This window comes from Lineus longissimus, chromosome 3, assembly GCF_910592395.1.
Source record: "Lineus longissimus chromosome 3, tnLinLong1.2, whole genome shotgun sequence".
NCBI classification, from domain to species: domain Eukaryota; kingdom Metazoa; phylum Nemertea; class Pilidiophora; order Heteronemertea; family Lineidae; genus Lineus; species Lineus longissimus.
The window spans coordinates 17,337,141-17,361,498 of NC_088310.1; the positions used below are offsets into that span (position 1 = coordinate 17,337,141).

Sequence of the window (24,358 nt, forward strand, 5' to 3'; positions counted from 1 at the left end):
GAAATCACCACTTTTAATGTACTCATTTAATATTATGTACAGTGCTTAGAAAATGTATGCACCATTATTTTAGCACTTTAAATCAAATAAATTATTATTATTATTATTATTATTATTCTTAGGCAGTGCGCGTTACCGAATGAGCCAACTGGCCGCTCTGAAGTAAATTTTTGAAAATAGGCCATATTTTTGGCATATTTTCAACTCGTGATTACGTCGATTATACGTTGGAGTCTCGTTGATAAAAAATTCACCAGATGGCAGGTCTATCACGCTCTGGTAATGCGTTTCCCATTCTTTTACGGATGGATAGCGTTACTGAGCTGGTTTTAAGGTGGGTTGGCCGGAACCCGGTATATTGCGGTTGCGAAAGACTTAATATATTCGACAGGTAAAATTTTCATTCTTTCATTGACGTAATGTGTGATAGAAAATCCTTCAAGCAAAAGAGAGGCTATGACCATATGCATAAAATATCAATCACCATCAGTTAGAACCAGGAATCAATCGGGAAAAAAACCAATCAGCTTTTGACTGAGTGTGAGGTTTTTTAAAGTCCTAAAAGCATTTTACCTCTACTGTGATTCATTCCTGAACTTAAAACATATGACCAGCATTCCTTCTTTTTTTGGCTAGGTGTGTTCAAATGAAATGCACCCAGGTTCAATCTCTCCACCTTTAGAAACAGAAATAAACAAAACAGGTTTTTTGAATATTCCCAGTGGGTTTAAGACATCTCGAACTTTATTTTTGGGCTCACCGTAGGGGAGTCTATACAACAGTGCAGTGCCCGTCGTCCGTCGCCGTCGTCAGTATCCTGTTTCAAAAACAGTGGCACGTTTCTTGACTGCTAAATCAATGAACTTGAACCTTTGTACACAGGAGGCCCCAGGTCAGGTGACCTCTGACAATGAATTTCGGTCCAATCTGATTCTTGACTTGGCCACCAGGGGGACAGAAGTGGAAACCTAAAAAGTGTGATATCTTTCTTTGTGTGATTCGTTTTCAATAAAACTTTTATGGTAGGTTCTCCTTGCAAAGATACATCACATCTCTTACAGGTTTTTGATTTGACGTAATTTTCAAGGTCGCAGAGGTCAAATGGCATAAATTGGACGTTTGAGTGAAATTATGGCACGTTTCTTAACTGCTGAAGCTATGAACTTGAAATTTAGTACACATGATTCCCTACGTTATGTTATTTCGGACACCGAATTTTGATCTGATCTGATTCTCAACTTGGCCACCAGGAGGCCAAAACTAAAAAAGGTAAAAAGTGCACTATCTCGCTTATTAATTACTTGTTTTTGATGATATTTTCACCTCATGTGAGATCCAGATCAAGCAAATTCGACGCCTTTCTATGAAATTGGGGCTTGTCTTCTTATTAACATCAACCTTTTTTCCCTCTTCACCACCTGGGCGGTTTGATGCTATCCAAGTCATTATTGTTATAAAGTCTCTGAAACGCCCTCTGACGAAATTGTGATCCTTTAGCAGATTGAAACTGTCATTAATTTATGGAGTTATTTTTTCTTATCGATCTTGTCTCCCTAATATCTCAGAAATTAGATTCTGATGAAAAAGTCGTCAATCGATTCAATAAATTCCAAACCATTTTTGAATTATTTTTAAATCGAATCGCACATCAACATGAGTTATAGCAAGTATAGATGAATGATGTATACTGGTTATAGCCTATGAAAGTGGTTGTTATCTTAATCTCAGATCTGTCTGTAACAATATTGATGCTTTTATTTCATATTTATTTATTTAATTTGAACTGTCTTTCTTAATTCTATTTTCGGATGGCACCAGTAGTACCAATGAAAGTAGCTTGATTTATACTGTTTTCAGTTTATCATCATATTAGTTCGGGAGCTGAGTGACTTTTATTTAACCTACAAGCTGGTTTGAATATGTTGAGGGATAGGGTACGCCTGCTTGACCATAATTTTAACCCCTCTATCTCCTACACCCACCACTGGAAAAACTTAAGAATTTGGTCTCTATGGTCGTGTAGGCATACTCTATCCCACAACACATTCAAATCATTTGTAACTTACATGTTAACTAAAAGTCGCTCAGCTCCCGAACTATGATGTTCTTGATCCAGATTATTTCTTTTCATTTTAAAAACCCAGCTCACAAATCTACGGACATTGAGGGAGGTATGATATGGTAATACTAACATTCTGAGCGCTCTCTTGCCGACTGCTCCCTTGAGAAGTTATTATTGCCCCAAACCGAATTGACCGATATATATATATATATATAGAGGGATGTACCCTTCATCGTTAAGCGGGATGTGATTCTCCTGCGTCTGATAACTTTGTTACCATTTATGTCCAGGTAGCGGATGCACATGATAGTGTCCTGTCAATTGCCGATTCTATGAATATCTTTGTCTAATATCCATTTATGACCTTTTGATAAGGATGACTAACTGAATATGTGGAAATATGTCTGATTCACCACTTAATATGATTCTGCATGTTCCACTGTCCGTTGTAATATGATAATCTGATTGGTTTCATATATCCGTTACTTTGTTAATTTCACTGGTAGGGCTTGTAATACCAAAGATTTTTTTGCCATGGATTGTGGTCATGGGGTAAGGGCGACGGGTCTGGGTCCGGTTGTTCAAAAGCACAAAAGTCACGTTATCCTTAACAGTTATGTTAAGTATCCTTAAGGACGTTATCTCTTTCAGATAAACCCATTATAATTTTCATGTTAAGACTTAACGGCGCCGTTAAAGCTAACGTGATTTTGAACAACCGGACCCTGGTGGTTTAACTAACACAAAATCATTAAGAAAAACACCTGGCGGGGGGGGGGGGGTGACTAGTGAATAGCTAATTCCGGTCTGGGGCATGATGGAGAGGAGAGAGGGGTAAGCTTCAAAAAATCTTGTTCTAGAATCGGGTGGATTTGATCTAATCGAATTTGGGCGGATATCACAACTAGTCTTTATCAATTCTTCGTGGATATAGGGTAGAATGGGGTAATTGTAGCCCCGGTTTAATTGTAGCCCCTACCTATGATATTGATTGATATCCTCATGCATCAAACCATGCAGGGGCTACAAATACCCCATTCTACCTTATCCTTTAAAAAAAGAGTTTAAAATTATACTTATCCCCGTATTTTAAAAAAAACCATACCCTTCTTATAACTTTGGGAAGAAACCTGCCTCAGGTTGATTTTGTCTCCAGTGAGTTGATGTGGAATTAGGGTCAAGGTTGTTTGAATAGTGCATCGCCCTGATTTATCAGGTTTGTGTTGGTTAATCAGACATCTGTCATGTTCTGCACTTGGCGTTATTTATGACCTTGTTGCTGGCATGTTGAGTTCTGATTGTTATAACTTGAGATGTCATTCAGAATGATAGAACCTGCTTCATGGAGATTAGTTAATCCCAGTTTACCTGAGAGGAATAAGATTGAAGGGAGTTCTCTATCAATGTGCATGTCATACTTATGGGGGGGGGGAGTTCTTTTATCCATCTATGGTTATGTTTAATAATTAAGAATATAGTACAGTTTTGGATTTCAACAATCGGGGAACCTGTCCCTTTGTCTTGATATAAAAAAGCCCCGCCCTGTTTTTTGATAAGCTCATTGTGTCCAGGCAACTTCATCGAATCTCTTGCTCATCTCAAATCCTAGCAAATTAAGGGTGAATGATTTTGACCCATACTGTAGCCTCGATCTCCTTGCACTGATCTGACTGAACCATCCTATGGAATGGCCCGCAGCGATTGAACGCCTGGAATCAGTGTGTACTTCAATTTGTATTGTTCAATTTCAGGGGACCACGTCCATCAATCTCGTCCCCAAGTAAACCCTCTAACGTTTAGAGAGCCTCAATTGTGCACACATGTTTCCCTAGGAATGAGGTAATTCTGGTAAAATCTCAGAAGAACCACTTTGCAAACGAAAAATAGGCTTAGACTGGACGAAATCCTGGTGACCTCTGAACCAGGGATGAACCTGGTCAGAGCTACCTGTACCGGTGGCCCGAAAAAAGTCCATTCCTCCTCCTATATCATCTCTAGAAGCTTCTATTGAGTCTGATCCATGATCGCACTTGGCAGGGTTAAAGTTAATGATTTCGTTGGTGCCTCGCTTGGTTCACTTGATTGCGTGTTTGCTTTTGTTAACTGACATCATGCTCCATGAAGCGTTTCAACATATTCAAACCGGAACCTTGCCTTTTGACATATTTGACATGATGTTTTAATGGAATCGGGACATCCCGTCACGGTTATAAATCCTGAAAATGAACTTGTAAGTGCAGCTTGGTTCTTTTTAGGTTTTGAGTTTGAGGTTTTGAAAAACATTGAAAAATGAAAAATTTTAACAATGGTTTGGGCTGTAAAATCTTGTGAGATTTCAAGTGATTTCAAAGTCGAGTCACTGTCGTTGGCTCCCTCTTTTGGTGCATCATCGAGTGTCTAATCAGTTCCAATCTAGTATTTAGTCACTTCTCTGCAGTGCACTCGATGAATGTAGAAATGGTTCAAGCTCCTTGATCTTTATTCTGTAGTGTCCCTTTTTTCCTCCCTTTCAAAGAAACTGAGATGTTTTCACTTGTGTGATCAGGAAAGCTTGAAAGGGAACGGATTGGATGACGATGTCGATCATGACCCTGCCTCACCCTGCCCACATGATGTATTAGCTTGGTGGAATGGTAGCCATGTTCAATGCCTCTCATGACTGACAGGGTTGTTAATGAAATAACTTGTGGTTTGGAGTTGGACATGTTGGATGGTCGCCCTCTCCTTCACCTTAGGAAACCGACCTTGGTGAGAACAACTGGGAAATGACATGATTTATGGGGAGTTAAGGAGAATGTTAACCAAAGAAGAATGACTGCAGTTGCAGTTAGGAGGACGAAAAATGTCAGTACGTAATGTATACTTTTAAAATTTTGTAGATTTAGTACATGAATTCATGACCATATCAGATGTGACAAAAATCCTATGTTTGTGGTGGTCAATCAGCTGTCTGCAACAAGTATAGGTGATCTCCGCAACCTGCAATCAATATCAAAGCCAGTGTTTTCCAGTTTACCTGCAGACCAGTGTCGCACAGTGATTATTATTGCAGGTCGTGGTAACAAAAATTGTTAGTTTGCGGGGTGCTAAACTCATGCAACAATTTTATTGCAAAAAGAGACAATTAAGACTTACCCTGCAGCCTCCATGTTTGAATTTATTTATGCTTGAAGGGAATTCTACTAGCTCAGTGTTCAGTGGTGAATAGTTCGGTAGCTTAAGATTACAACAAACTCCCTTCTATCAGTTGAGAGGTAATTGCTAGCATAACTTTCGCGGATAGGTGAACCCCCTGTGATTTACAGCATTGTCTGAAGGTAATCCACAATGTTGCATACCACAGGCAAATGGCATGAAGTAGAATGATACGGTACTGCCAGTTTTATATCATAGAGCTCCTTTCCATTGATCCGAGTTTTTGCTTACACTATAGTGGGTGGGTCCAAGCTTTAGGTATTCACAGACGCTGCGTGCTTAACACCTCGTCCTGTCATCCTTTGGAGACTGAATATGTTTGCCCTGTTCCTGTTGTAACAATAACCTGCTGTTGCGCCTGTAGCCAGTGAGGTAGAAAAACCTCGACGAAAGCGTGCATATCTCTCGGTTTCTGTCACTCCACTTTAACAGTTACTTCCCACAACTCGATCATCCCTTAATTGCTTCACATTCTTTTTACCGTACCATAAGGTAAAGCCAGCATCCGTTTATATTTCCTGGATTCCGACAAGGAAATGGATATGTTTTTCCACGGACAAAAAATTATGCGATGAGATGCCTCATGTCATTGTGGGAGGTGCGAAATGGTATGGAGCAGTTCCAGCTGACAGTTGGGCCGGGTCTCCTGAGGAACGTGGTGGCTCTCCCCCTCTGGCTGTTTATTAAAATTTACAGGTCTTATTTGGCACATTGGAAACAATTTACTACATGTATGTTCATGAATTGTGTGGTCTTTTGTCTTTCCACAGCTCTTGTCATGAATTGAAATACTGCACAAATGTTTATAAACATAGTTGGAGCAGAACATGAAAAAACACTCATCACCACACCGATGGTAAGCTCGTATCCTCCCACAGTTTCCATGTTTCCCCCTTCCATTTGTTGATAAAATACCCCAGGGCCAAGTTGTTTAAAACAGGTTGGTCACTAAACTAGACATTGCTTTTAAGGTTGCATTACGTGGGTTTCACTGAAAGAGATAACACAGATTCTAAAGTTAAAGCGAACTGGAACCGCCAAGCCAGTTCGTATGACCTCGTTTTCATTCCCCGCGTATCGGGTGATCAGAGCGAGGCATGAATGAAACATGGCGCCTAGCTGTCAATCATTCAGTGACGTCACTACTATGGAATTTTCTACGAAAATTCATGAATGAAAGATCGCATGACTCACGTGATTCTCACATGATTCTCAATAATAACAAATTGAACTGCGCATGCTCGGGCACTAGGGGCAGAGCTACAAATCTGAACTCGACTTTCTCGGGCGGTGAAAGTCGAAAAGTTGAATAAATCGCTCGGCGGTTCCAGTTCGCTTTAATGTCAAGTTTGTGACTTAAGTTGTTTTCTACGACTGGGCCCATTCCATTTAAATAGCTCAATCTTGGTTAAAATTGTTCACAGTTTGCCGCAAACCAGATAACCAATGCGAGATGTTTAGAAAACATAAATTTTATTTGGTTTTATTCCCAGTTGCAGCTATTTAGTGTCTGTATTTTTCACTACTGACACCTGTTCGTTCCAGGTAGGCCGACTTCGGTAGGCCGGCTTCGTTAACGGTGTTCCCATTGCCTACAGAGTTAAGTTAGAAGTTCATCTAGAGAGCTGGGAGCAATCACCCAACTCTGCCTTGACTTCTGTACAGGGTGGCCCAGAATTATTTCCCCTTGCACAATAGAATTTCATTGCATATCCATTGTGTGAGGGAAAAGAATTCTGGGCCACCGTGTAGAACAGAATGGCAAACGATGAAAATGTTTGCAACAGTATATTTTTCAACATGTTCAAGGCAATGTAATATCATTTGAAAAAAAATTAAATTGTTACGATTTTGAAGAGGTCTAGTGTGTGTACTTGAATCCAAGTGCTATAGTGCAACTGAGTACCTTGAATTTAATTCAATTCCAATTCAATGTTTTTTTTGGGGGGGGGGGGAAATACAGACATATCTCAGTACATACAGTCTGAATCATAATTGTCATCCCTAAATTCACGATATTGGCGCGTCATTGACGCATTACTCACGCGTAATTTATGCGAACATAGAGAGATAAGCGCTTCACTGGTGCGTCATTGGCGTGCAACTCGGCACGCAACTCGCGCATACGTTGCCTGTCTATGACGCGAACCAGGATGGATGTCATTTGTGATTTGGACTGTACATAAATACAACAATCTTGCCTAATGGACTACTCACCAGGTCGATACCTAACAGTTTGGGTGCTAGCCTCTATCACCAGTCTCCTCCATTCACTCATAACAGAGACTGGTAATTGACAGAAATTCTTGTCATGAACTCGATTTGGAGGCGTAAGCTTCCGGTGTCTGGTCACTTGTTTTCTGTAGGATGGGTAACCTCGATCCAAGTGAATAATCTGCAATACCAGAGCATTCGGTATGACAGTGCTTCCACTGTATGCACTGAAAATGTATGGCTCGCCTCGGGTAAATCAACGAGGCTTCCTCGACACTCCTCTGCGTGGCGGATAGGGTTGAGGTTACCTGGACTATTTGAGTGCCCAAACGGCAGTGCCTTAAAAGGCAAGGCCTGCCATATAGCGAGTGCATTTTATTGTGCTTTCAACATCTCCTCTATTAAACTGATGATTTGGTTCATCGTGTCTGGGAAGCCAATCTCGTGATGTTTCACTGCTTCCTTCAGCGATCACTCTTGAATTAATGCAGTGGTGAGGACAAACAAACCTACATGTAGACGTTCGGACCTTGTTTAAACAAGGTTTGAACGTCTTTGTATTGCGAGGTGCGGAAAAGATCAATTCTTGACTGAAGATACCCACTTCTGTTTTATGTATATGAATATCAAGCAGTAGCACTGAGCTAAGGCGGACTTAAAGGGGTACGCTGTTTGTAGATACTGGTGGTTCAGGAAAGTAGAAATGCAGTTTACACAACGCTGTCGTGCTGTTATTACAGTCCAAATCACAATTGTCATCGCTTAATTCGCATCATCGGCACGTCATTGACACGCCACCCAGCGCGTAGGGCGTGCATAAGTCGGGCGTAGGTCGCGTATAATTTACGCAGAACATAGAGGTAAGCGCGTCACTGGTGCGTCATCGACACTCGACTCACGCGTACAATGCACTGACGAGAAGCAGGACAGATGTCAAGTGATTTGGACTCTATGGATATGACGAATTTGCTGCTACTTGTTATTTGTAGTATTTGTAAATCAGTCTACATAACGGCAGTGCTGGAATTTACATATTTAGTACGTATTCACGCAATTTGACACTTTCAAATTCAATTTCAAATTTACAAATCTCTAACGAACGGCATAGGTGCTTTAAGATTCCTCCCAACTTGTCGAGGACTTTGTGTAAAGATCACTGATGAGGTAGTGAGATGATGTCACATAGAAGAGTCGTATGCCGTTAACTGATTCATGCAGGCACTAGTTTCCAAATAAATCTGAAGGAGAAAAAAGCGTTAAGATGGTTTATACTTCCTCCTTCTGGATGTTGACAGTTTGTGTCGATGGTACATGTAAACCCACTTGCATTTATGCAAAGTGCATCGTTTCCTTAATCACTTTCCTTTCATTGCTCTTTCGAAGGCGAGATTATCGTGAATGCCAGACTCAATCCTCCAATCGTCTTAATTGCCTTGGAAACGAGACATTTTCATTGCAGAAATTTGCGATGACTGTTAAAAAGATCTCTTCTCTGCCATTTAAACTGTTAAATGTGGGGTTTGATATTTATGGCAGGTTGCATTGATGTCTGATTTAACTGCAGGCACCTGCAATGACCTGAGCTGAAGAGTGATTTTTGTCCCGTGCAATGATAATTGCAAGTTGCGTTGACCAAAGTCTCTCATTTGGGGTTGCTGTGTAGCTGTCCTTCTGGTCAATTTAAGATGTAACTCGATTCTAAGCAATGTTTGCATTCAACAGATTTCTTGATTAATATTAATTGATCTCTGGCCTGGAACATGGTTAGGTGTGGAAAGGTGCTACTTTGGAAAGGTGCTACTATATGGTAGTAGCCTGATGGTAGCATTTTGACCCTCAAACCTTGGATCCACTAAGCTGTCCCAGACTCTGTAACACCAAGGAGAGGGGAGGTAACGGACCGTTTAACTCTGATGGTTCAGAATGGATGGTAGTAGCAATGATCCAATATATGATTTTGCAAAACGAGATTTTCGTTCAACGATACAAATAACATACCAAACCTATATCAGTTTGTAAGAGGGGAATAGCCTTCAGAATGCCTTATACACCTTTCCAGAAATGGGGTGCTGAGTGTCCGAAATAGTGATCTCATAAGCGGAAACTAGGCCTTATGGTAGAGGGACAGGAGATAATCATAGTTGACCAACACACTTGAATGCCTTTAATGACAGACAAGGGGGAAAAAGTTAGTTCCAATGCAAGCCACCAATTTCACAAAGGCCTACCACAGCATGCACCACATGTGCTGTTTAACAGCACATGTGGTGCATGCTGTGCTGTTTAACAGCACATGTGGTGCATGCTGTGGTAGGCCTTTGGTCATTGCTGTGAGATGGCATTCCACTCCCACTGCAGATAACTGTCAAACTCTGAGATTAGTCAGATCAGTCACACAGCAACCACTGCCTGTTTAAGTTGGTACCATAGCTTTGACAGCAGCCAATACTTATCTGTAATTGCCGCGAATAAGTTTAAAATAAAAGCGGGACAAGCTAGTTGTGTTATTTTGAAAATCACCCCTTTTTTCAGGAAAGTGCATGCTGTGGATAGGCCTTTAGTCATTGCTGTGGGATGGCATTCTACTCCCACTGCAGATAACTGTCAAACTTTGAGATAAGTCAGATCAGTCACACAGCAACCACTGCCTGTTTAAGTTGGTCCCATAGCTTTGACAGCTGCAATACTTATCTGTAATTGCCGGGAATAAGTTTAAATAAAAGCGGGACAAGCTGGTTGTGTTATTTTGAAAACCACCCCTTTTTTCATTTAATTGAGGTTCATTGCTGAATATCAACTGGTATGCCCCAGTTCTTGTAACAAGTGTTATCATAAGACCATCGTGGTGATATTTCCTGCAATTTTCATCGCATTACTGTGGCTCTTTAAAATGTGACCAATCATTTAGGGGGAACTTATACTTCTGTTTACGTGTTTTTATCGAATGTCGGGACAGAATCTTCATTCCCCGATCTTTTCAAACGATTTGTGCAGTTAACTTTATATTGTTATTGTGCTTTCATGATTAATATGCAATCGAAAACTTGTGGTTGCCATCTGCTTATAATCCAGAAAAAGCGAGATGAATAAAGGAGACATAACTACTTGTGTGACGGCTCCTAAAGTCAATGTTTCTTTTATGGTGTTCAAAATATCATCAAAACTGGCGAATTCATTTGTTGAGGGTTTGGGGTTCCGATTGAATGTGATATACTCACGAAGTGAAATTGGTTTTCCTATTAGCACCATCTCATTCATTTGGCTATTAAAACTGCTGCTATTGTCCACGACTAATTGTCATCGATTATGAATATTTAATGAAACATTTGGCTCAACAGTTGTTGCCTTATTGATTTGTTTTCTCTCTTATAAAAACTACATTGTTGTCACACCCAGTCATGTACATTGCAACCTCCATTAGCGGACACCTCTCTATTAAGGACACTCTCTCTATTAAGGACACTCGTTTTTGTCCCAAATCGGTTGTTTCCATTGAATTTGACCTCCCTAATCAGGACACCTCTCTATTAAGGACAGCACTTGTAAGTCCGCAGAGTGTCTAAATAGAGAGGTTCTACTGTATGTGGTGCATAAGCAGCCTCATAGCCTAGTGGTTAACACTGCTGCTAACACTCAATAGGGCCCGCGGGTTCGATCCCGCGGAGAACCCAGGATTGTATTTCTGGACGAACGGCGTGGCTTTCAGGGAACTAAAATTCCTGGCTCTTCACAGCTTGTACAATGAGTAAATAATGTAAAGTCTGCAGGATGGGACAAAATGCTGTGGTCCCTTGTACCTGAGGGTCTATGCCAAGGCAAGTAAAAGATCCCACATAGGTGGAGAGTAGCCTGTAGTGGACTCCATACCTCCAAATATCCAGTAGGATTACGGCACTAGTAAATGATATGATTTGACAGGAAAATCTATACTAGATTTTGTCGCATAAAAGGGAAGCTAATGAGTGCCCTTTTTGCTTGGATTTTGCATGATTTGCTTGATTACCATGGACAAGTATGAAGCGATAACGCCCTTCTTAGTGAAGTGTTCACTGACAAGGTGGCAGAGAGTTCGCCGCAATGAGCATTGATCCACTCACCTTACAGGAATGGCCACTGGTGCCACTGGGGCTAATAGCAGTCATTGGGATTCAAGCCATGCAGTTATCAGATTCCCCATGGAAATTGGACAAATTTAAGAATTACCATTCTGTTGACTGATGATTATAATATTGCCTGTTCCGTCCCTCTGGCAATTTTCTTCTCTCACATACGATTTTCAATGATGCATAATCCATAAGAAACCAGATTTCTTAAACGAACTGAATAGAGAAAAAACTGCCTCTGGGTGTTTCCGGCTCTGCAACCAGTTGCGTATTTTTTTAAAGTCTCCTCTTTATTATTGAGAGTTCATCAGAGCCGTTACATCCTTTAGGGATGATCAGTGGCGTAGTGGTTAGAGCACTGGGCTCATAATCAGGAGGTCATGGGTTCGATTCTCGGAAGGGTCACCGCTGTTTCGTCTTTGTGTCCTTGAGCAAGGCACTTTACCCTACTTGCTTCTCTCCACCCAGGAGTAAATGGGTACCTAGCTGGCAGAGTTGGCAAACTATGAATGTTAGTCCTGAGCACTGTATAGTTGCAGTTTTGACCTGTATACTCCCAGAGAGTAGAGCTTGAACCAAGAATGGACAGGCCAATAGCTAGGGGTAATAATGTGAAGCGCTTTGGGGGACCGAAACCAGTTGGATTTAGCACTGTATCAGTCTCATGATTACTATTATTTATGAAAAACGAGGAATTTATGTGGCATGCGTTATTGAAACTAGTAATGAATAATTAAGATGTACTTTTATTATACCGATTCCCGATAGTCCAGATGCAATTGCTGATAGGTATTGGAAAGGAATAGCTGTATTATGTGTTTAAGAGTATCTTGTTTCTTTGTCATATGTTTGAACCACAGAGTACATCACTCTTTTATGTACTCAGTCCCATGCACTATGATATGCTGTCACGGAAGCAAAATATCTTTTGTGTGACTATTAAACGGTACTCGAACTTTCTCATTTTTCATACGTGATTATCGTAAAAGGAGAAAACAACTATGAAATGAGATTGATCGGTTGCAATGACAAGTAAACCAAACATTTAAAACAATAAAGGCCAAATTCATAAAGGGCGTTTAGCTTAAAACAGCGTTTAACTACTGAATAGACAGATTCAGGTCCTTCGTGTAAATCTTTACAGAATATGAATAGGCCCTGAAACTGATTAGAGAGAACTTGTACACGTCTAACCCTTAAATGCCCTTTATGAACTTGGCCCTAATTGTTTAAAGGGGAAAGAAAAGAAAAAAATGTTTGCTACCGAATGAAAAAAAATCGTCAAACATGACAAAGGAAAGAAAACAAGACTTTGATCTGTGACGTACCTTTCATCGGTTGACACAGGTACGTAAAGAGGAGATGTTGCCCTCGCAGTTTCCGACATGTTCGTTAACTCCATCTTTCTGATTCCTACGAAGTATTATTCCTTTCGAGCATGTATCTATAATTTTACTCCAATAAACTTGATTTTTATTTCCAGTGGTATGCCTTTTTACTTTCAGTCGCTAGATAATAGTATAATGTCCGTAATTAACGCAAAGTTCCTTCACACGCGGGAAAGTCATGTGCCTAGCAAATTAAAGCAAAGCAAAGCCATCCTTGCTTTCAAAGCTATGCCATGCCACGAATGCCTCAAATACGCATTGTGTAACGTGCCAAAAAGTTCGCCGGAAGTCCGATATATAGACCCTTAGCGTAGCTGCAGCGATAATGTACCACCTCCTCCTCGACAATCGCTAGTGTCATCAACTGATCGACATCCATATCACACTGATAACATGGCTACATTATGCAGTTTTGTCCTGTCAGTCGGCCGAGCGATTCTGATGACAATTTATCGTTTGTTAACATGCTTGTGATCGTACGTTACGTATGTGGACACTTACGTCACTCCGTATTGTTACAGAATTGCGTCAATATGCAAATTAGATTTTTTGCCAATATACTTGGCTGAAATTTCTTCTTCCTTAGGTTTAGACATAAAAAAACGTTAACTAGAGTACAGACAAAAATTGTATATTAGTTGTTGAAGCGTTCCTGTCTATTATGTCCCTAGGATTGACAACTATAGGCCCTTTGCCAGATACGCCGGTACCACCTAGGGTCAGACCAACAAACCATCTTACAATAGATCTTCACGGTAAAAGACGCCAGACAATGTCTCGAGACGCCAGACAATGTCTCGAGAGGCATAGTCTGGCGTCATTGACCGTAAAACCAATTGTAAAGGTAGTTTGGTTTGCCGTTCCTCGGTGGTACCGGCGTATCTGGAAAAGGGCCTATTGTCAAATGAATTTTAAACATTATCAAATGCAGTCTTACTAGACTGTATCAAGCATGGTTGAGAAAATGGGATTAGACTGAAAGTACAGTAGAACCTCTCTATAAAGGACACCCTTGGGACTGATTAGTGCTGTCCTTAATAGAGAGGTGTCCTGATTAGAGAGATCAAATTGAATTGAAACAACCATTTTGGGACCAAAACTAGTGTCCTTGATAAAGAGGTTGTCCTTAATAGAGAGGTGTCCGCTAAGGGAGTTTCTACTGTAACATCTTTCAGATTACCAGTGTTCATACAATGTTGTTACTTCATCACTGTTACTGTACTGGCTTGCACACTTGATTGTGGAAGTTGTGGAACACTTCGGGGTTTCACTGATACTTGAACTCCCCTATGGATGAATCCGAGGAAGAAATGGTGCAAGAACATCAGGAACAACAATGCGTCAAAGGCCTCAGAGGTGGGTGCCAGGCAGGAGCCTAAATTCTGTGACGTCAGACAGGTGAGAATTCGCGTCAAAACTAGCGACAAAGGCAAATCACTGTAGTGGCGAAACGTGGTGGCTCTCCTGGGAACCATCTTTATCCAAAGAAGTCATTTTTTTATAACTTTGGCAAAATCTTATCTATACCTTGCTTTCTTATGCTATAGTTGCTGGGAAACGCGTTACGAGATGTTTAGAGAAATTTGAAGCAAGTGTTTGCTTTCTTGAGTGAGTACAATGCATCAGGTATCATTCAGCGCTGTTCGGAGAAGGCCAAACAGGAGGGTCGTTTGGTGTAGAAAGAAATTTGATGGATGTAAAAGCACTCTTCAAGGAAGTAATGGCATTTTGGAGAAGGTTTTGCTTGCGCTGGGCTGGTTGCATTCGGTGTAAAGAGAAGCTACCTGTCTAATGTTTTTGCTAGAGTATACAATCTTAGAAAAAAAGGTTTTTCAGCTTTAAAAAGACCTTTAATGGTTTTTTCGGCCATCAAATATGTACCCGGTGGATGTTTTTCAACAAAATAAAAAAGCCTTAGAGTTTTTTTCACAATCTCAAAAATCGTTAGGGGGTTTGATTTTACCAAAACCTTCTATGGGGCACATGGTGTTTGCTGAAAAACCATTAATGGTTTATCAGAAGCTCATTAACCTTTATTTCTAAGGGTGTACCTATTATGTCCCATCAGTTAATTGATCATGTTGACAGAGTAAAATATTGATGACTATCTGGGCTGGTAACCTGATTTGAGCTACATTTTGTCATCCAGACTTGACCAAACAATACCTTCATCATCTTGTAATATTACAAACAGGAGAGAAAAAAGGTACAATCAACTTTATTGGTGCGATCCTGGAATCGATACTACTTTCAGTTGTTTTGTCAACATCAGTCAGGTAATTGCGATCAGGAAATTAGTCCCCAAGGGTTTCAATGATGTGGCCACAGACCTGACTCACTGTTTATAGTGAATCTGTTGAAATAACCTGTCCCGATAACCGGCTATTGGTGGACCAGGTCAATACACATTAACGCTGACATCCGAGTCAAATTGATGTCACTTCGACACCAAGTTTTGACTCGAAGCGCTGTTCTGTGCTGGGCCGTATTTAACTTTCTGGTCATGGGGCCAATAGGCTGTCTGGTGGAGGAGGGGCTGCAGAACACAACTTTTCATCTCAAATCTTTATTAAAATTATCTTTTTCAGTGGTGTGTGGGGGGGGAGGCAGTAGTTAAATACACCCTGTAATGCTACTCCGATGAAAAGGCAGTTGCTCAGTTGCCAGTCTCAAGAGACACTTCCCTCAACAATTTTAACCTGGTATTTCCTAACAGCCTCAACAGTTTCAAGTTTCAAGAGATTTGCATGCATAATAACTGCATAACATCATTATGTATTTCTATTTTCTGAGCAACCAGATAATACCCCTTTAAAGAAAATGTAATTGATTGCTATGCCTTCTCCAGATCTTGATGTTTAAACAAAATGTTGACAGCTTATAGCAAAATTCATTGATAAAATATTCAAAGGTTTTCTTGCAAAGTGGATGTCAAATATTTAATCTGAAATTGGTCTGTGCACCAGTTAGTGACAATTGTTGGCTCTCATGGTCTTCATTTCAGCTCTCATGGTCTTACTGTCAACTGCATGTTGGCTCTCATGGTCTTTATTTCAGCTCTCTTGGTCTTACTGACAACTGCATGTTGGCTCTCATGGTGTTTATTTTAGCTCTCATGGTGTTTATTTTAGCTCTCATGGTCTTTATTTTAGCTCTCATGGTCCTACTGACAACTGCATGTTGGCTCTCATGGTCATTATTTCAGCTCTCTTGGTCTTACTGACAACTGCATGTTGGCTCTCATTGTCATTAGTTCAGCCCTCATGTTTGACTTGCCTGTGAAATCACTACCACTGTCATAATTTATAGCCTGCTTGTGGAATGTCTGTCCAGTTACTTCCAAATTGATTGCAACATTGTGCCGGGCCCGGAAGAATTAAGCATCTCGGCCCAACCATTAGTATGTCAATTAACTGCCGTTAGGTTCTCATTCGTTCTGGTTCATACTCTAACCAATTTGTCCAACGGCATTGACCTGCTTTCCATCATAGCTAGGGCTACGGCCTTAACAATACTCCACCCGATTCACCACTGTTTTAAGCCTCATTAAGCAGACCCTAGGCACTGAAGCTGACTCTCCCTTGTGCAGATAATTGGATTGAGCAAGTAATGAACTGCGTACCACTTATACTACAGAACTGCACGGGAGGAAGTGCACTTTTATCAATGCCGTTAGTAATAATGTTAGGATTGCTCCTAAAGCTGTTGACATACCGTAAACCAATTTTATTTCACAACCCTGGTGTTTTCACATTTTTTGCAAGAGGATTAAAATCGCAAACATTAGAAGTATAAAAATGTCTCACTTGGTTTTATCATTGGAAAATGCACCCATTCGTAAAATGAATTGACGCAAAATCTGAAAAATGATGTTTTTGCAAACATAAAAATGTAGGATTGCAAAAGTAAAGGGGTTACAGTATATCACAAATTGGGGTAAGTAATCGGGTGGCTATCCATTATGCATCTTGACACACAACTGAAGTCACCCCTGCATTTTAGACGTGTTAGGACAGGATGTCCCTTACGGCATCAAGAGTAACGTCACAACATGCACAAGGACCAAATAAGAGTTCTGCTCTCAAGATACAAAATAATACAGCAAACAGCTAGAACATACTAGGTTAACTGTCAACTTACCTCATAACCATTGTTATTGCTTCTGGTAGTCTTAGTAGTTCAAGAAAATATTTGTCGAGCAAGAGGAAAACCAATGCAGAGGAGTTCCTTCAGAGCAGACCAAGTCTCATCAACTAACAATCCTGTTTCAAGTCAGAATAACTTCTGATCAGTGACGCTTGAAATTGTCAGCATCGACTCCACAAGGCTGTGGTTGTTACTCTTCTGCTTTTTTTCTTATTTTTTAGTGTAAATCACTGCAGCTTCTTGCACAGGACTATCATGGCCTGGTGATATTGAAATTCAGCCGGACATTATCTTGACGAAATCAGAGATCTGTATCTCGTTTGCATTCATCTCATTGTAATTCCTTCGATTTTTCTCGTATTTTGTTTACACTATCCCGTGTCGTTGTTTAATCTTCTACGGAATATTTGATTAAGAATAATGTTCACTCTTATCATCTGCCGTGAAGACGTACAATGAAGGAAATCAAAATTGACCAGCGGTCGTTTGCCCAGAATAAAAAGTAGCAATGTTCGTAGAGATCAGACCGTTTCCTCTTTTCTGATTAAGGAGTGCCGTGTTTCATTCGGGAGAAGCAAGCTCAGAGCAAATTGTCCTCGCCTTATGCATGCCAATGGGGACATTACCAAATCAAACGTCAAACTGCTCGTTTTGTATCTTCATTAAGATGTTCTTGAGATTACCTCAGCAAATCTGATGCCAGGACAGATTTATGTACCCAGGCCCAGCAGGAAACTCCTTTTTCTTCAATAATTCTTGATTACGGAATCAACTATCTAGTCTCGCGGTACATCATTTCTATCAAGAAAGTGAGATCCTATCTCTTTCCTTTTCACCTCTTGCTTCTTCTAGCTCTTTGATAGAATATTTAGCCTTACAGAAAATGCACGTTCGTAGCTCAGAAGCTCAGAAGCTCAGAAATGTCAAATCTATAATCTTCCACAACAACACACCTCGGAACTCCCAAACTGCATGATTTGGATTAAATACTAAATTTCAATTTGTCAGTCAATTATATACACTTTTTTGCAATTTCCACAAAAATGCTTCCAATGTGCAACTGATAGTGATGGTCCTGAAGAATGGCCTGAATTCTTTCGTAGTCGCTCAAGCTATGAGAATTCCATCCAGGTTGTCTCAATTATCAATACCCTATATATCGCAATTTCCTCGAAGAATTTTTAAGGCGCTAGTGATCTAGTGTTTGGTGTCCGTGAAATATTGCCTAAATTCCTCGGTAGTCTGTTATCGCATCCTGTTGAGAGACTAAGGACCTGCTCCTTTCAAATGCGAAGGTTAATGGGAGAGAATAAATCAAAGGCAAGAAGAAATCAATACTGCATGGTAATCAGCCTGGCTGTCTCAAGCGGATTGACATGGAAATCGACAATCTAGTGAACAAAATGATAAAGATCACTTAAAGTGCTTGGGAATTGATTGCTATTTGCTATGCTTTGAAGGAGACGACAACTTAGGATCTGACATGTCTGTTGATATGAGAACGAAATGTAGCTGATGTATAAGCTGAGTCCGGGGTTGAGTGAGATCGATGCTTTAAAGAGGTTGTCTGGACACAGTATTCCCATCAATTAATCGAAGGTGTTGCCAATGATAAAAAACACTACATGTATAAGTAACTTTTCTGAAAGAAACCTTGAAAAACTGAAAAACTCTGGACTTTGTGTTCCAGTGACAAAAACTGTCCACGGTCGCCTGACGTCATGCGAGAAACAAATTTCGCTGCAAATCGCATCTTTCGGGACTCAAATCAGTGCAATTTATGAATCATGATGAGTGACATTACGTTGAATTATTTTGCATCCCTAAGCCCTTCTTCACACAGTTCGAGTTTGCTCACCGTAGTTTTGGGTGTTGAGCAGCAACTTGACATCCAAGATGAAATCTTTGGGAACTGCATGTTAACAATATCGCAAAGTAACACTTTGCATTTACTAAATGGGTGTTCAAGTTTTGATAGATCCTGGTTTTTTCATGAGGACGTCTTTTGTCAAAATAATCCCTTTTACCATCCCTTGAGTAAGATTCATGCATTAAAGCGAACTGGAACCGCCAAGCCAGTTCGTATGACCTCGTTTTCATTTCCCGCGTATCGGGTGATCAGAACGAGGCATGAATGAAACATGGCGCCTAGCTGTCAATCATTCAGTGACGTCACTACTATGGAATTTACTACGAAAATTCATGAATGAAAGATCGCATGACTCACGTGATTCTCACATGATTCTCAATAATAACAAATTGAACTGCGCATCACTTAAAGTGGAAACTTAAGTCGGGCACCGGGGGCGGAGCTACAAATCTGAACTCGAATAGGAAGTTGGAAGTTTGACTTTCTCAGGCGGTGAAAGTCGAAAAGTTGAATAAATCGCTCGGCGGTTCCAGTTCGCTTTAACTCAAAAATCAATTTTGTGAGTAATAATTATGAATGTGTTGTAGTAATAAGCACACAGACGCGCCAAACACTGTTTGTTCTCCTCTACAATGTAGATCATCTAGTCCATTATAATGCACCTCGTCGGTTGACTTTTCTCTTCAACTTTAAGTTGGTACCACATTAATAGCAAAAACACTGGTAATGTGATGGCCATCTGGATTACCCAGTATGTGGCCTTTCAAATCATGGAAGCACTTTTGACTTTCAGCAAAACAGTGATAAAATATGTCAACAAAGGGACGCTTTACAAATTTGATGTTGCAGTTTGTTCTTGAATTTTTTTTCAAACCTTTTGCACCAGATACAAGGAACCTCGGTTTTAAGTCTCATTCAAAGGACCATTGAGTCAGGAATTTTAGTTCCTTGAAAGCCACGCCGATTCGTCCAGAAATACAATCCTGGGTTCTCCCCGGGATCGAACCTGGGCCCTTTTGCGTGTTAGCCAGCAGTGTTAAACGCTAGGCTATGAAGCTTCCCATATGAATTGGGGCCATTTGGGAGGGGTCATATTATGTAGAACATATCAGTCTGAAATGTTTATCTTTCACGTCTTTTGCTGCAAATCTAGGCATCAACCATCTGAAAAAACACTTCACACGAAGTCAATCTCATTTAATCATTTAGCAGGCCATGTAGAATTAGCAGAATGAGCGGAATGAGCAGATTCTGGGCTTCAATCACCTGAAAAAGCCAGTATTTGTTGCGATGATCGTCACCATGCCTGAACTCTGAAGATGAAAGGAGGTACGGTAATACAGCGCTGCGCACGGCTACCAACTGAACTAAACTGTCCCTACAGACCAGTTCTCATGCCCTCATTGCGAGTCATGGCTTAACGACTGTAAAAAGCGATTTTCAAATAATCTGTGTGGTGTATCGAACTAATTAAAACTTAATGAATTCATTAAGTTCCATTCTGTATGAAATTATATCATATTTTGTACAGAATCCGCTCATTCCGCTAATTCTACATGGCCCATTTACAACTACCAGGATCTCACAAGTATCACATTGCTGGTTTCTAATCAAAATAAGTTTACGATGAAATTGGTATTGACACTTAACCATAATTTAAAGATAAAATGAGCTCCAATTTGCAGTTCAATTCCTCAGTGCTTTATTAATGTCATTAGTTTGTGAGCGATGTCAGTCAAGTGATCTTCAGTTTCCAATAGATTGTATTTTTTATGTGTTTCAAAGTTTCTTGTGTTTCAAGACTGAATTTTTTAATGCCAGGAGAATGAGATGATAAAGTTGGCATCTACCAGGTTGTCACATACTATACCTCACTAGAAGCACCCTGCTTTAATGCCAGAAGAAGTGGGCAGAGGTCTGCCTCTAACCAGGTATATGGTACAGTATAAACTTAGCGAAAGTCTTCCCAAGTCTACATACCCTACTGAGTGAGAGTGGCTCTCTAATGTTAATGCCAGGAGATAAGTTAATTGAATTCGGCCTTTAACCAGGTCACGTACCCTACTTAGTGAGAGGGGCTCTCTAATGTTAATGCCAGGAGATAAGTTAGTTGAATTCGGCCTTTAACCAGGTCACAAACCCTACTTAGTGAGTGGGGCTCTCTAAGGCTAATGCCAGGAGATAAGTGGGTCGAATTTTGCCTCTTAACCGGTCACATACCCTACTTAGTGAGAGGGGCTCTCTAATGTTAAAGCCAGGAGATAAGTGGGTTGAATTTGGCCTCTAAACCACTAGGCACCCTATAATAAAGGAGCTTACTTTCTGGAGGATGTGGTACTGGCATCAGTGCTACATGTATCAAATAAAGGTATTTTATACTATACTAATAGTTGGTGTACACATAATCAAATTCTGACCAGTTCAAAATTAAACACTTCGTGACGATGGTTCAAAAGCTAAAATGTCTTTTTATCACCCTGAAAAGTTCTGCAATTATCAAAAAAGTGTCCATTTAAAAATTATTCATTGCAGGCTGAGGCTATCAACAACAAAAAATTGCCTCTTAACCCGAACATCTTGTCACTCCTACCTATTTATTGTATCTGAAGATTACTCCCTGATACTTTGTGACACAAACAGTATAAGATGGGTGATTTAGAACTCATTAAAAAAAATCTAATTACTTTCTGTATTAATCTGGTGTGAAACGGAGGTGTTTAATGTCCCATTTCCCCACCTGTCACTTCAGAGAAATGTTGTTTGCTTTACCATTATCACATTCCACTCTCGATTAAAATCTAATAGATTGTGCTCTAACTTTTATGGGCTGAGAAATATTGATCTCGTTAGCTAGAATGCTTTACAAAATTTAGGTGAGGATGGGTGAAAAAGCATCAGCGTGGAGGATTTACTGACCAGCTTATACTCATTGGCCCATGACACCTGTTGCTGGCCCGGAAAAAAGAAGTTCCATCACTCTTAACCCTGAAATGTTCGTGTATTCTTTTTTTCCGTGCATTTTCAGATAATCACAAAAATATGTTGCCGCGAATAAGGAAATTTAATTGAACTACATTGGAGCCTCCCTTAGCGAACACCTCTCTATTAAGGACAACCTCTCTATTAAGGACACTAATTAAGGACAGCTCTTGTCAGTCCCGAGGGTGTCCTCAATATAGGGTTGTCTACTGTCACTTATGGTCAAAATGATAAATTAAAAGTATCCGAATGATTCAATTTTACAAAACTGCAAAATAAAACGACAGCAACTGTTTCTGGGTTAACAGTATAGGTATACTGTTGTTGTGTGTTTTCCTCAAACTGACCATAACTGGTATGATTGTGCAACACGGGTAGTTAGATTCCGTGGATCAATTTGATATTGTTTGATATCTGACTGACAGCCTCTGTTTACTTACGAATGTAGACTGAGGCCATTGATCTTATTGATCCTTGCACCAATCAAGTGCCAACTCAGGGTCAACTCAAATACAGTACGGGGTGGCCCAAAGTAATGCACAAGCAAATTCCACTTTCACTACCCTGAAACTCTACCATATACCAGTGGATGAAGAATCTTTCTACGTGAAACATTAATCCAAGATATCTCAATTCGATTCAGTAGTTTAAGCTACAGAGTAAATTTTGTGAGGCTAATTAGGTCAGGAGATTCGAGCTGAAAGAAGAACTGAATTGGAACAACTATAAAATTACTCCCCAAATTGCATCATAAAATTGTCTCTGAGGCTAGAACTACCCAACCAAATCGAGAAATCTTGGTCCGTTTTTCATCTAGACAGATTCTGCATTTCCTCGTTCTGGTGTTCTGGGTCTCTGGGTGGTCTTCCGTTTTCTTTTTAGCCATTCTGTTTATCAGTCATTGAATCATTGAATTGGAAAAAGTTATCTGCACTGCACTGCAGAGAAGTGGTGAAGGAAAGATTGGATGAATGTTTTCTAAAGAAGTTGAAGAAGTTAAATTGGAAAAAGTTATCTGCACTGCACTGCAGAGAAGTGGTTAAGGAAAGATTGGATGAATGTTTTCTAAAGAAGTTGAAGATGCGTAAAGTAAAATGCCTACCTCTTCTTTTATCTTAACCTCCAATTAAAGATTTCCTGTTGGTCACCGGTGTATTTAGGTTGTCCCTAGTCTATGCATGTATTATTTCCCCACTGAGATATCACTTCTAATTCTACCAATGATATTTATTCATCTGTAGTGGAGTCGTAGCTTATCCATGTCTGACTGCTGTCTTCTATGCCTCGGCTTTTCTTTGAAAATAGGATCTACCTGTAAACACGTGTTGTTATGAGTCTGAAATAATAGCAAGGTAAACAAGTATCAAAACTTTGTAGCCAAAGATGAAATTTTGCTTTGATAGATCAGAGTGGCTAAATTATGTCAACGAGGGAAGGAAAACCAATTCACAGTGAGCTCAACCGTAGTGATAATTTCTAGAGTTACACTGACCACAAGCGTCAAACATGCAACCCTCCTTCCAATCAGAAGTCAGGTGCTCTCTTCCACTGTTCCACAGACTGCATTCCCCATGGTTACTCGGATGGAATGGAGTGGTATGGTCAGGTGGTTCATACTTCTCAGCCATTTGACCAAACAGTCTTTTGTTTGATTCCCAGCTTCTCTCCTTTGCAGTTTTAGGAAAGTTGCTTTACTTTGATTACTTTGTTCTTTTCTTCTTCTGCGTTTGGAAAACTTTTAATGAAATGTACAACCAAGACTCATCATACCTGTCTTTGCTAGGGTAAGCAAACAAAACCCTATCCAAGTGCAGTCGCTTGCGTTGAACAGGCTGAAGCCTAAGTCAGAGTCACCGCGGGCCAATAACTTAGATGGCATAGTTATACTTGCTGTGACAACTATAGTGACTTGCAAAAATGGCTTATCCCCATGGAGGAAAATGTCTATTGAATATTGACTCCTCCACAATTGGCCCAATCATTTCAATGTGATGGTTTTGAGGGCTGATTGGCTTGGTGGAATAGATTTCCGTTTGAATGCCTGAAACAAAGTTTCCTTTGATGATTTTCTTTATAGTGGCATTGTGCCACCATCAGATAAAAAATGAAACGTTTCAGCAATAAAACTGAAAAATGGATGAGGATAAGTTGTAATGCTTACTTGATTGTCTCTTGTATGGAAATCTATCCTGACCCTTCGAAAGACATCTACAACACCATCCATGCATGTGCGCAATAGATATCAATCAACATGTTAAAGTTTTCAAGTTTCTGTCTACCATATGCTGCAAGTACTTGCCACATTTATTGAAAATAGTTTATTGGTGGCAAGTGTGGTTTATTGCCTCGGACAGGTCCAAGCCATGGCTTAGGACTATTCCGTTCTCACCGTCTGCCTACA

At 40.2% G+C, this 24,358-nt stretch overlaps 2 protein-coding genes across 8 annotated transcripts in view; one reads left to right on the forward strand and one right to left on the reverse strand.

Moving 5' to 3' along the window:
- The window catches only part of LOC135484052 (uncharacterized), a 34,495-nt gene extending 10,300 nt beyond the window's left edge, over positions 1-24,195 (reverse strand). For 2 of the 7 annotated variants that reach the window (XM_064765130.1, XM_064765126.1), the window contains exons 1-2: positions 24,119-24,195; positions 23,060-23,293 (exon numbers count right to left, since the gene is read on the reverse strand). Coding sequence is in view for 4 of the 7 variants with exons in the window: in XM_064765124.1 (XP_064621194.1) it covers positions 12,903-12,976 (74 nt within the window). In the remaining 3 variants the exon portion in view is untranslated. Of the gene's footprint in view, positions 1-3,167; positions 3,198-5,197; positions 5,325-12,902; positions 13,214-17,102; positions 17,161-23,059; positions 23,294-24,118 lie in introns of those variants that run through there. The other 5 variants (XM_064765124.1, XM_064765125.1, XM_064765128.1 and 2 more) reach the window with 4 other exon arrangements.
- Positions 1-24,358, forward strand: part of LOC135484051 (ribosome quality control complex subunit NEMF-like) — a 60,542-nt gene that overhangs the window by 17,632 nt on the left and 18,552 nt on the right. The window lies entirely within an intron of this gene.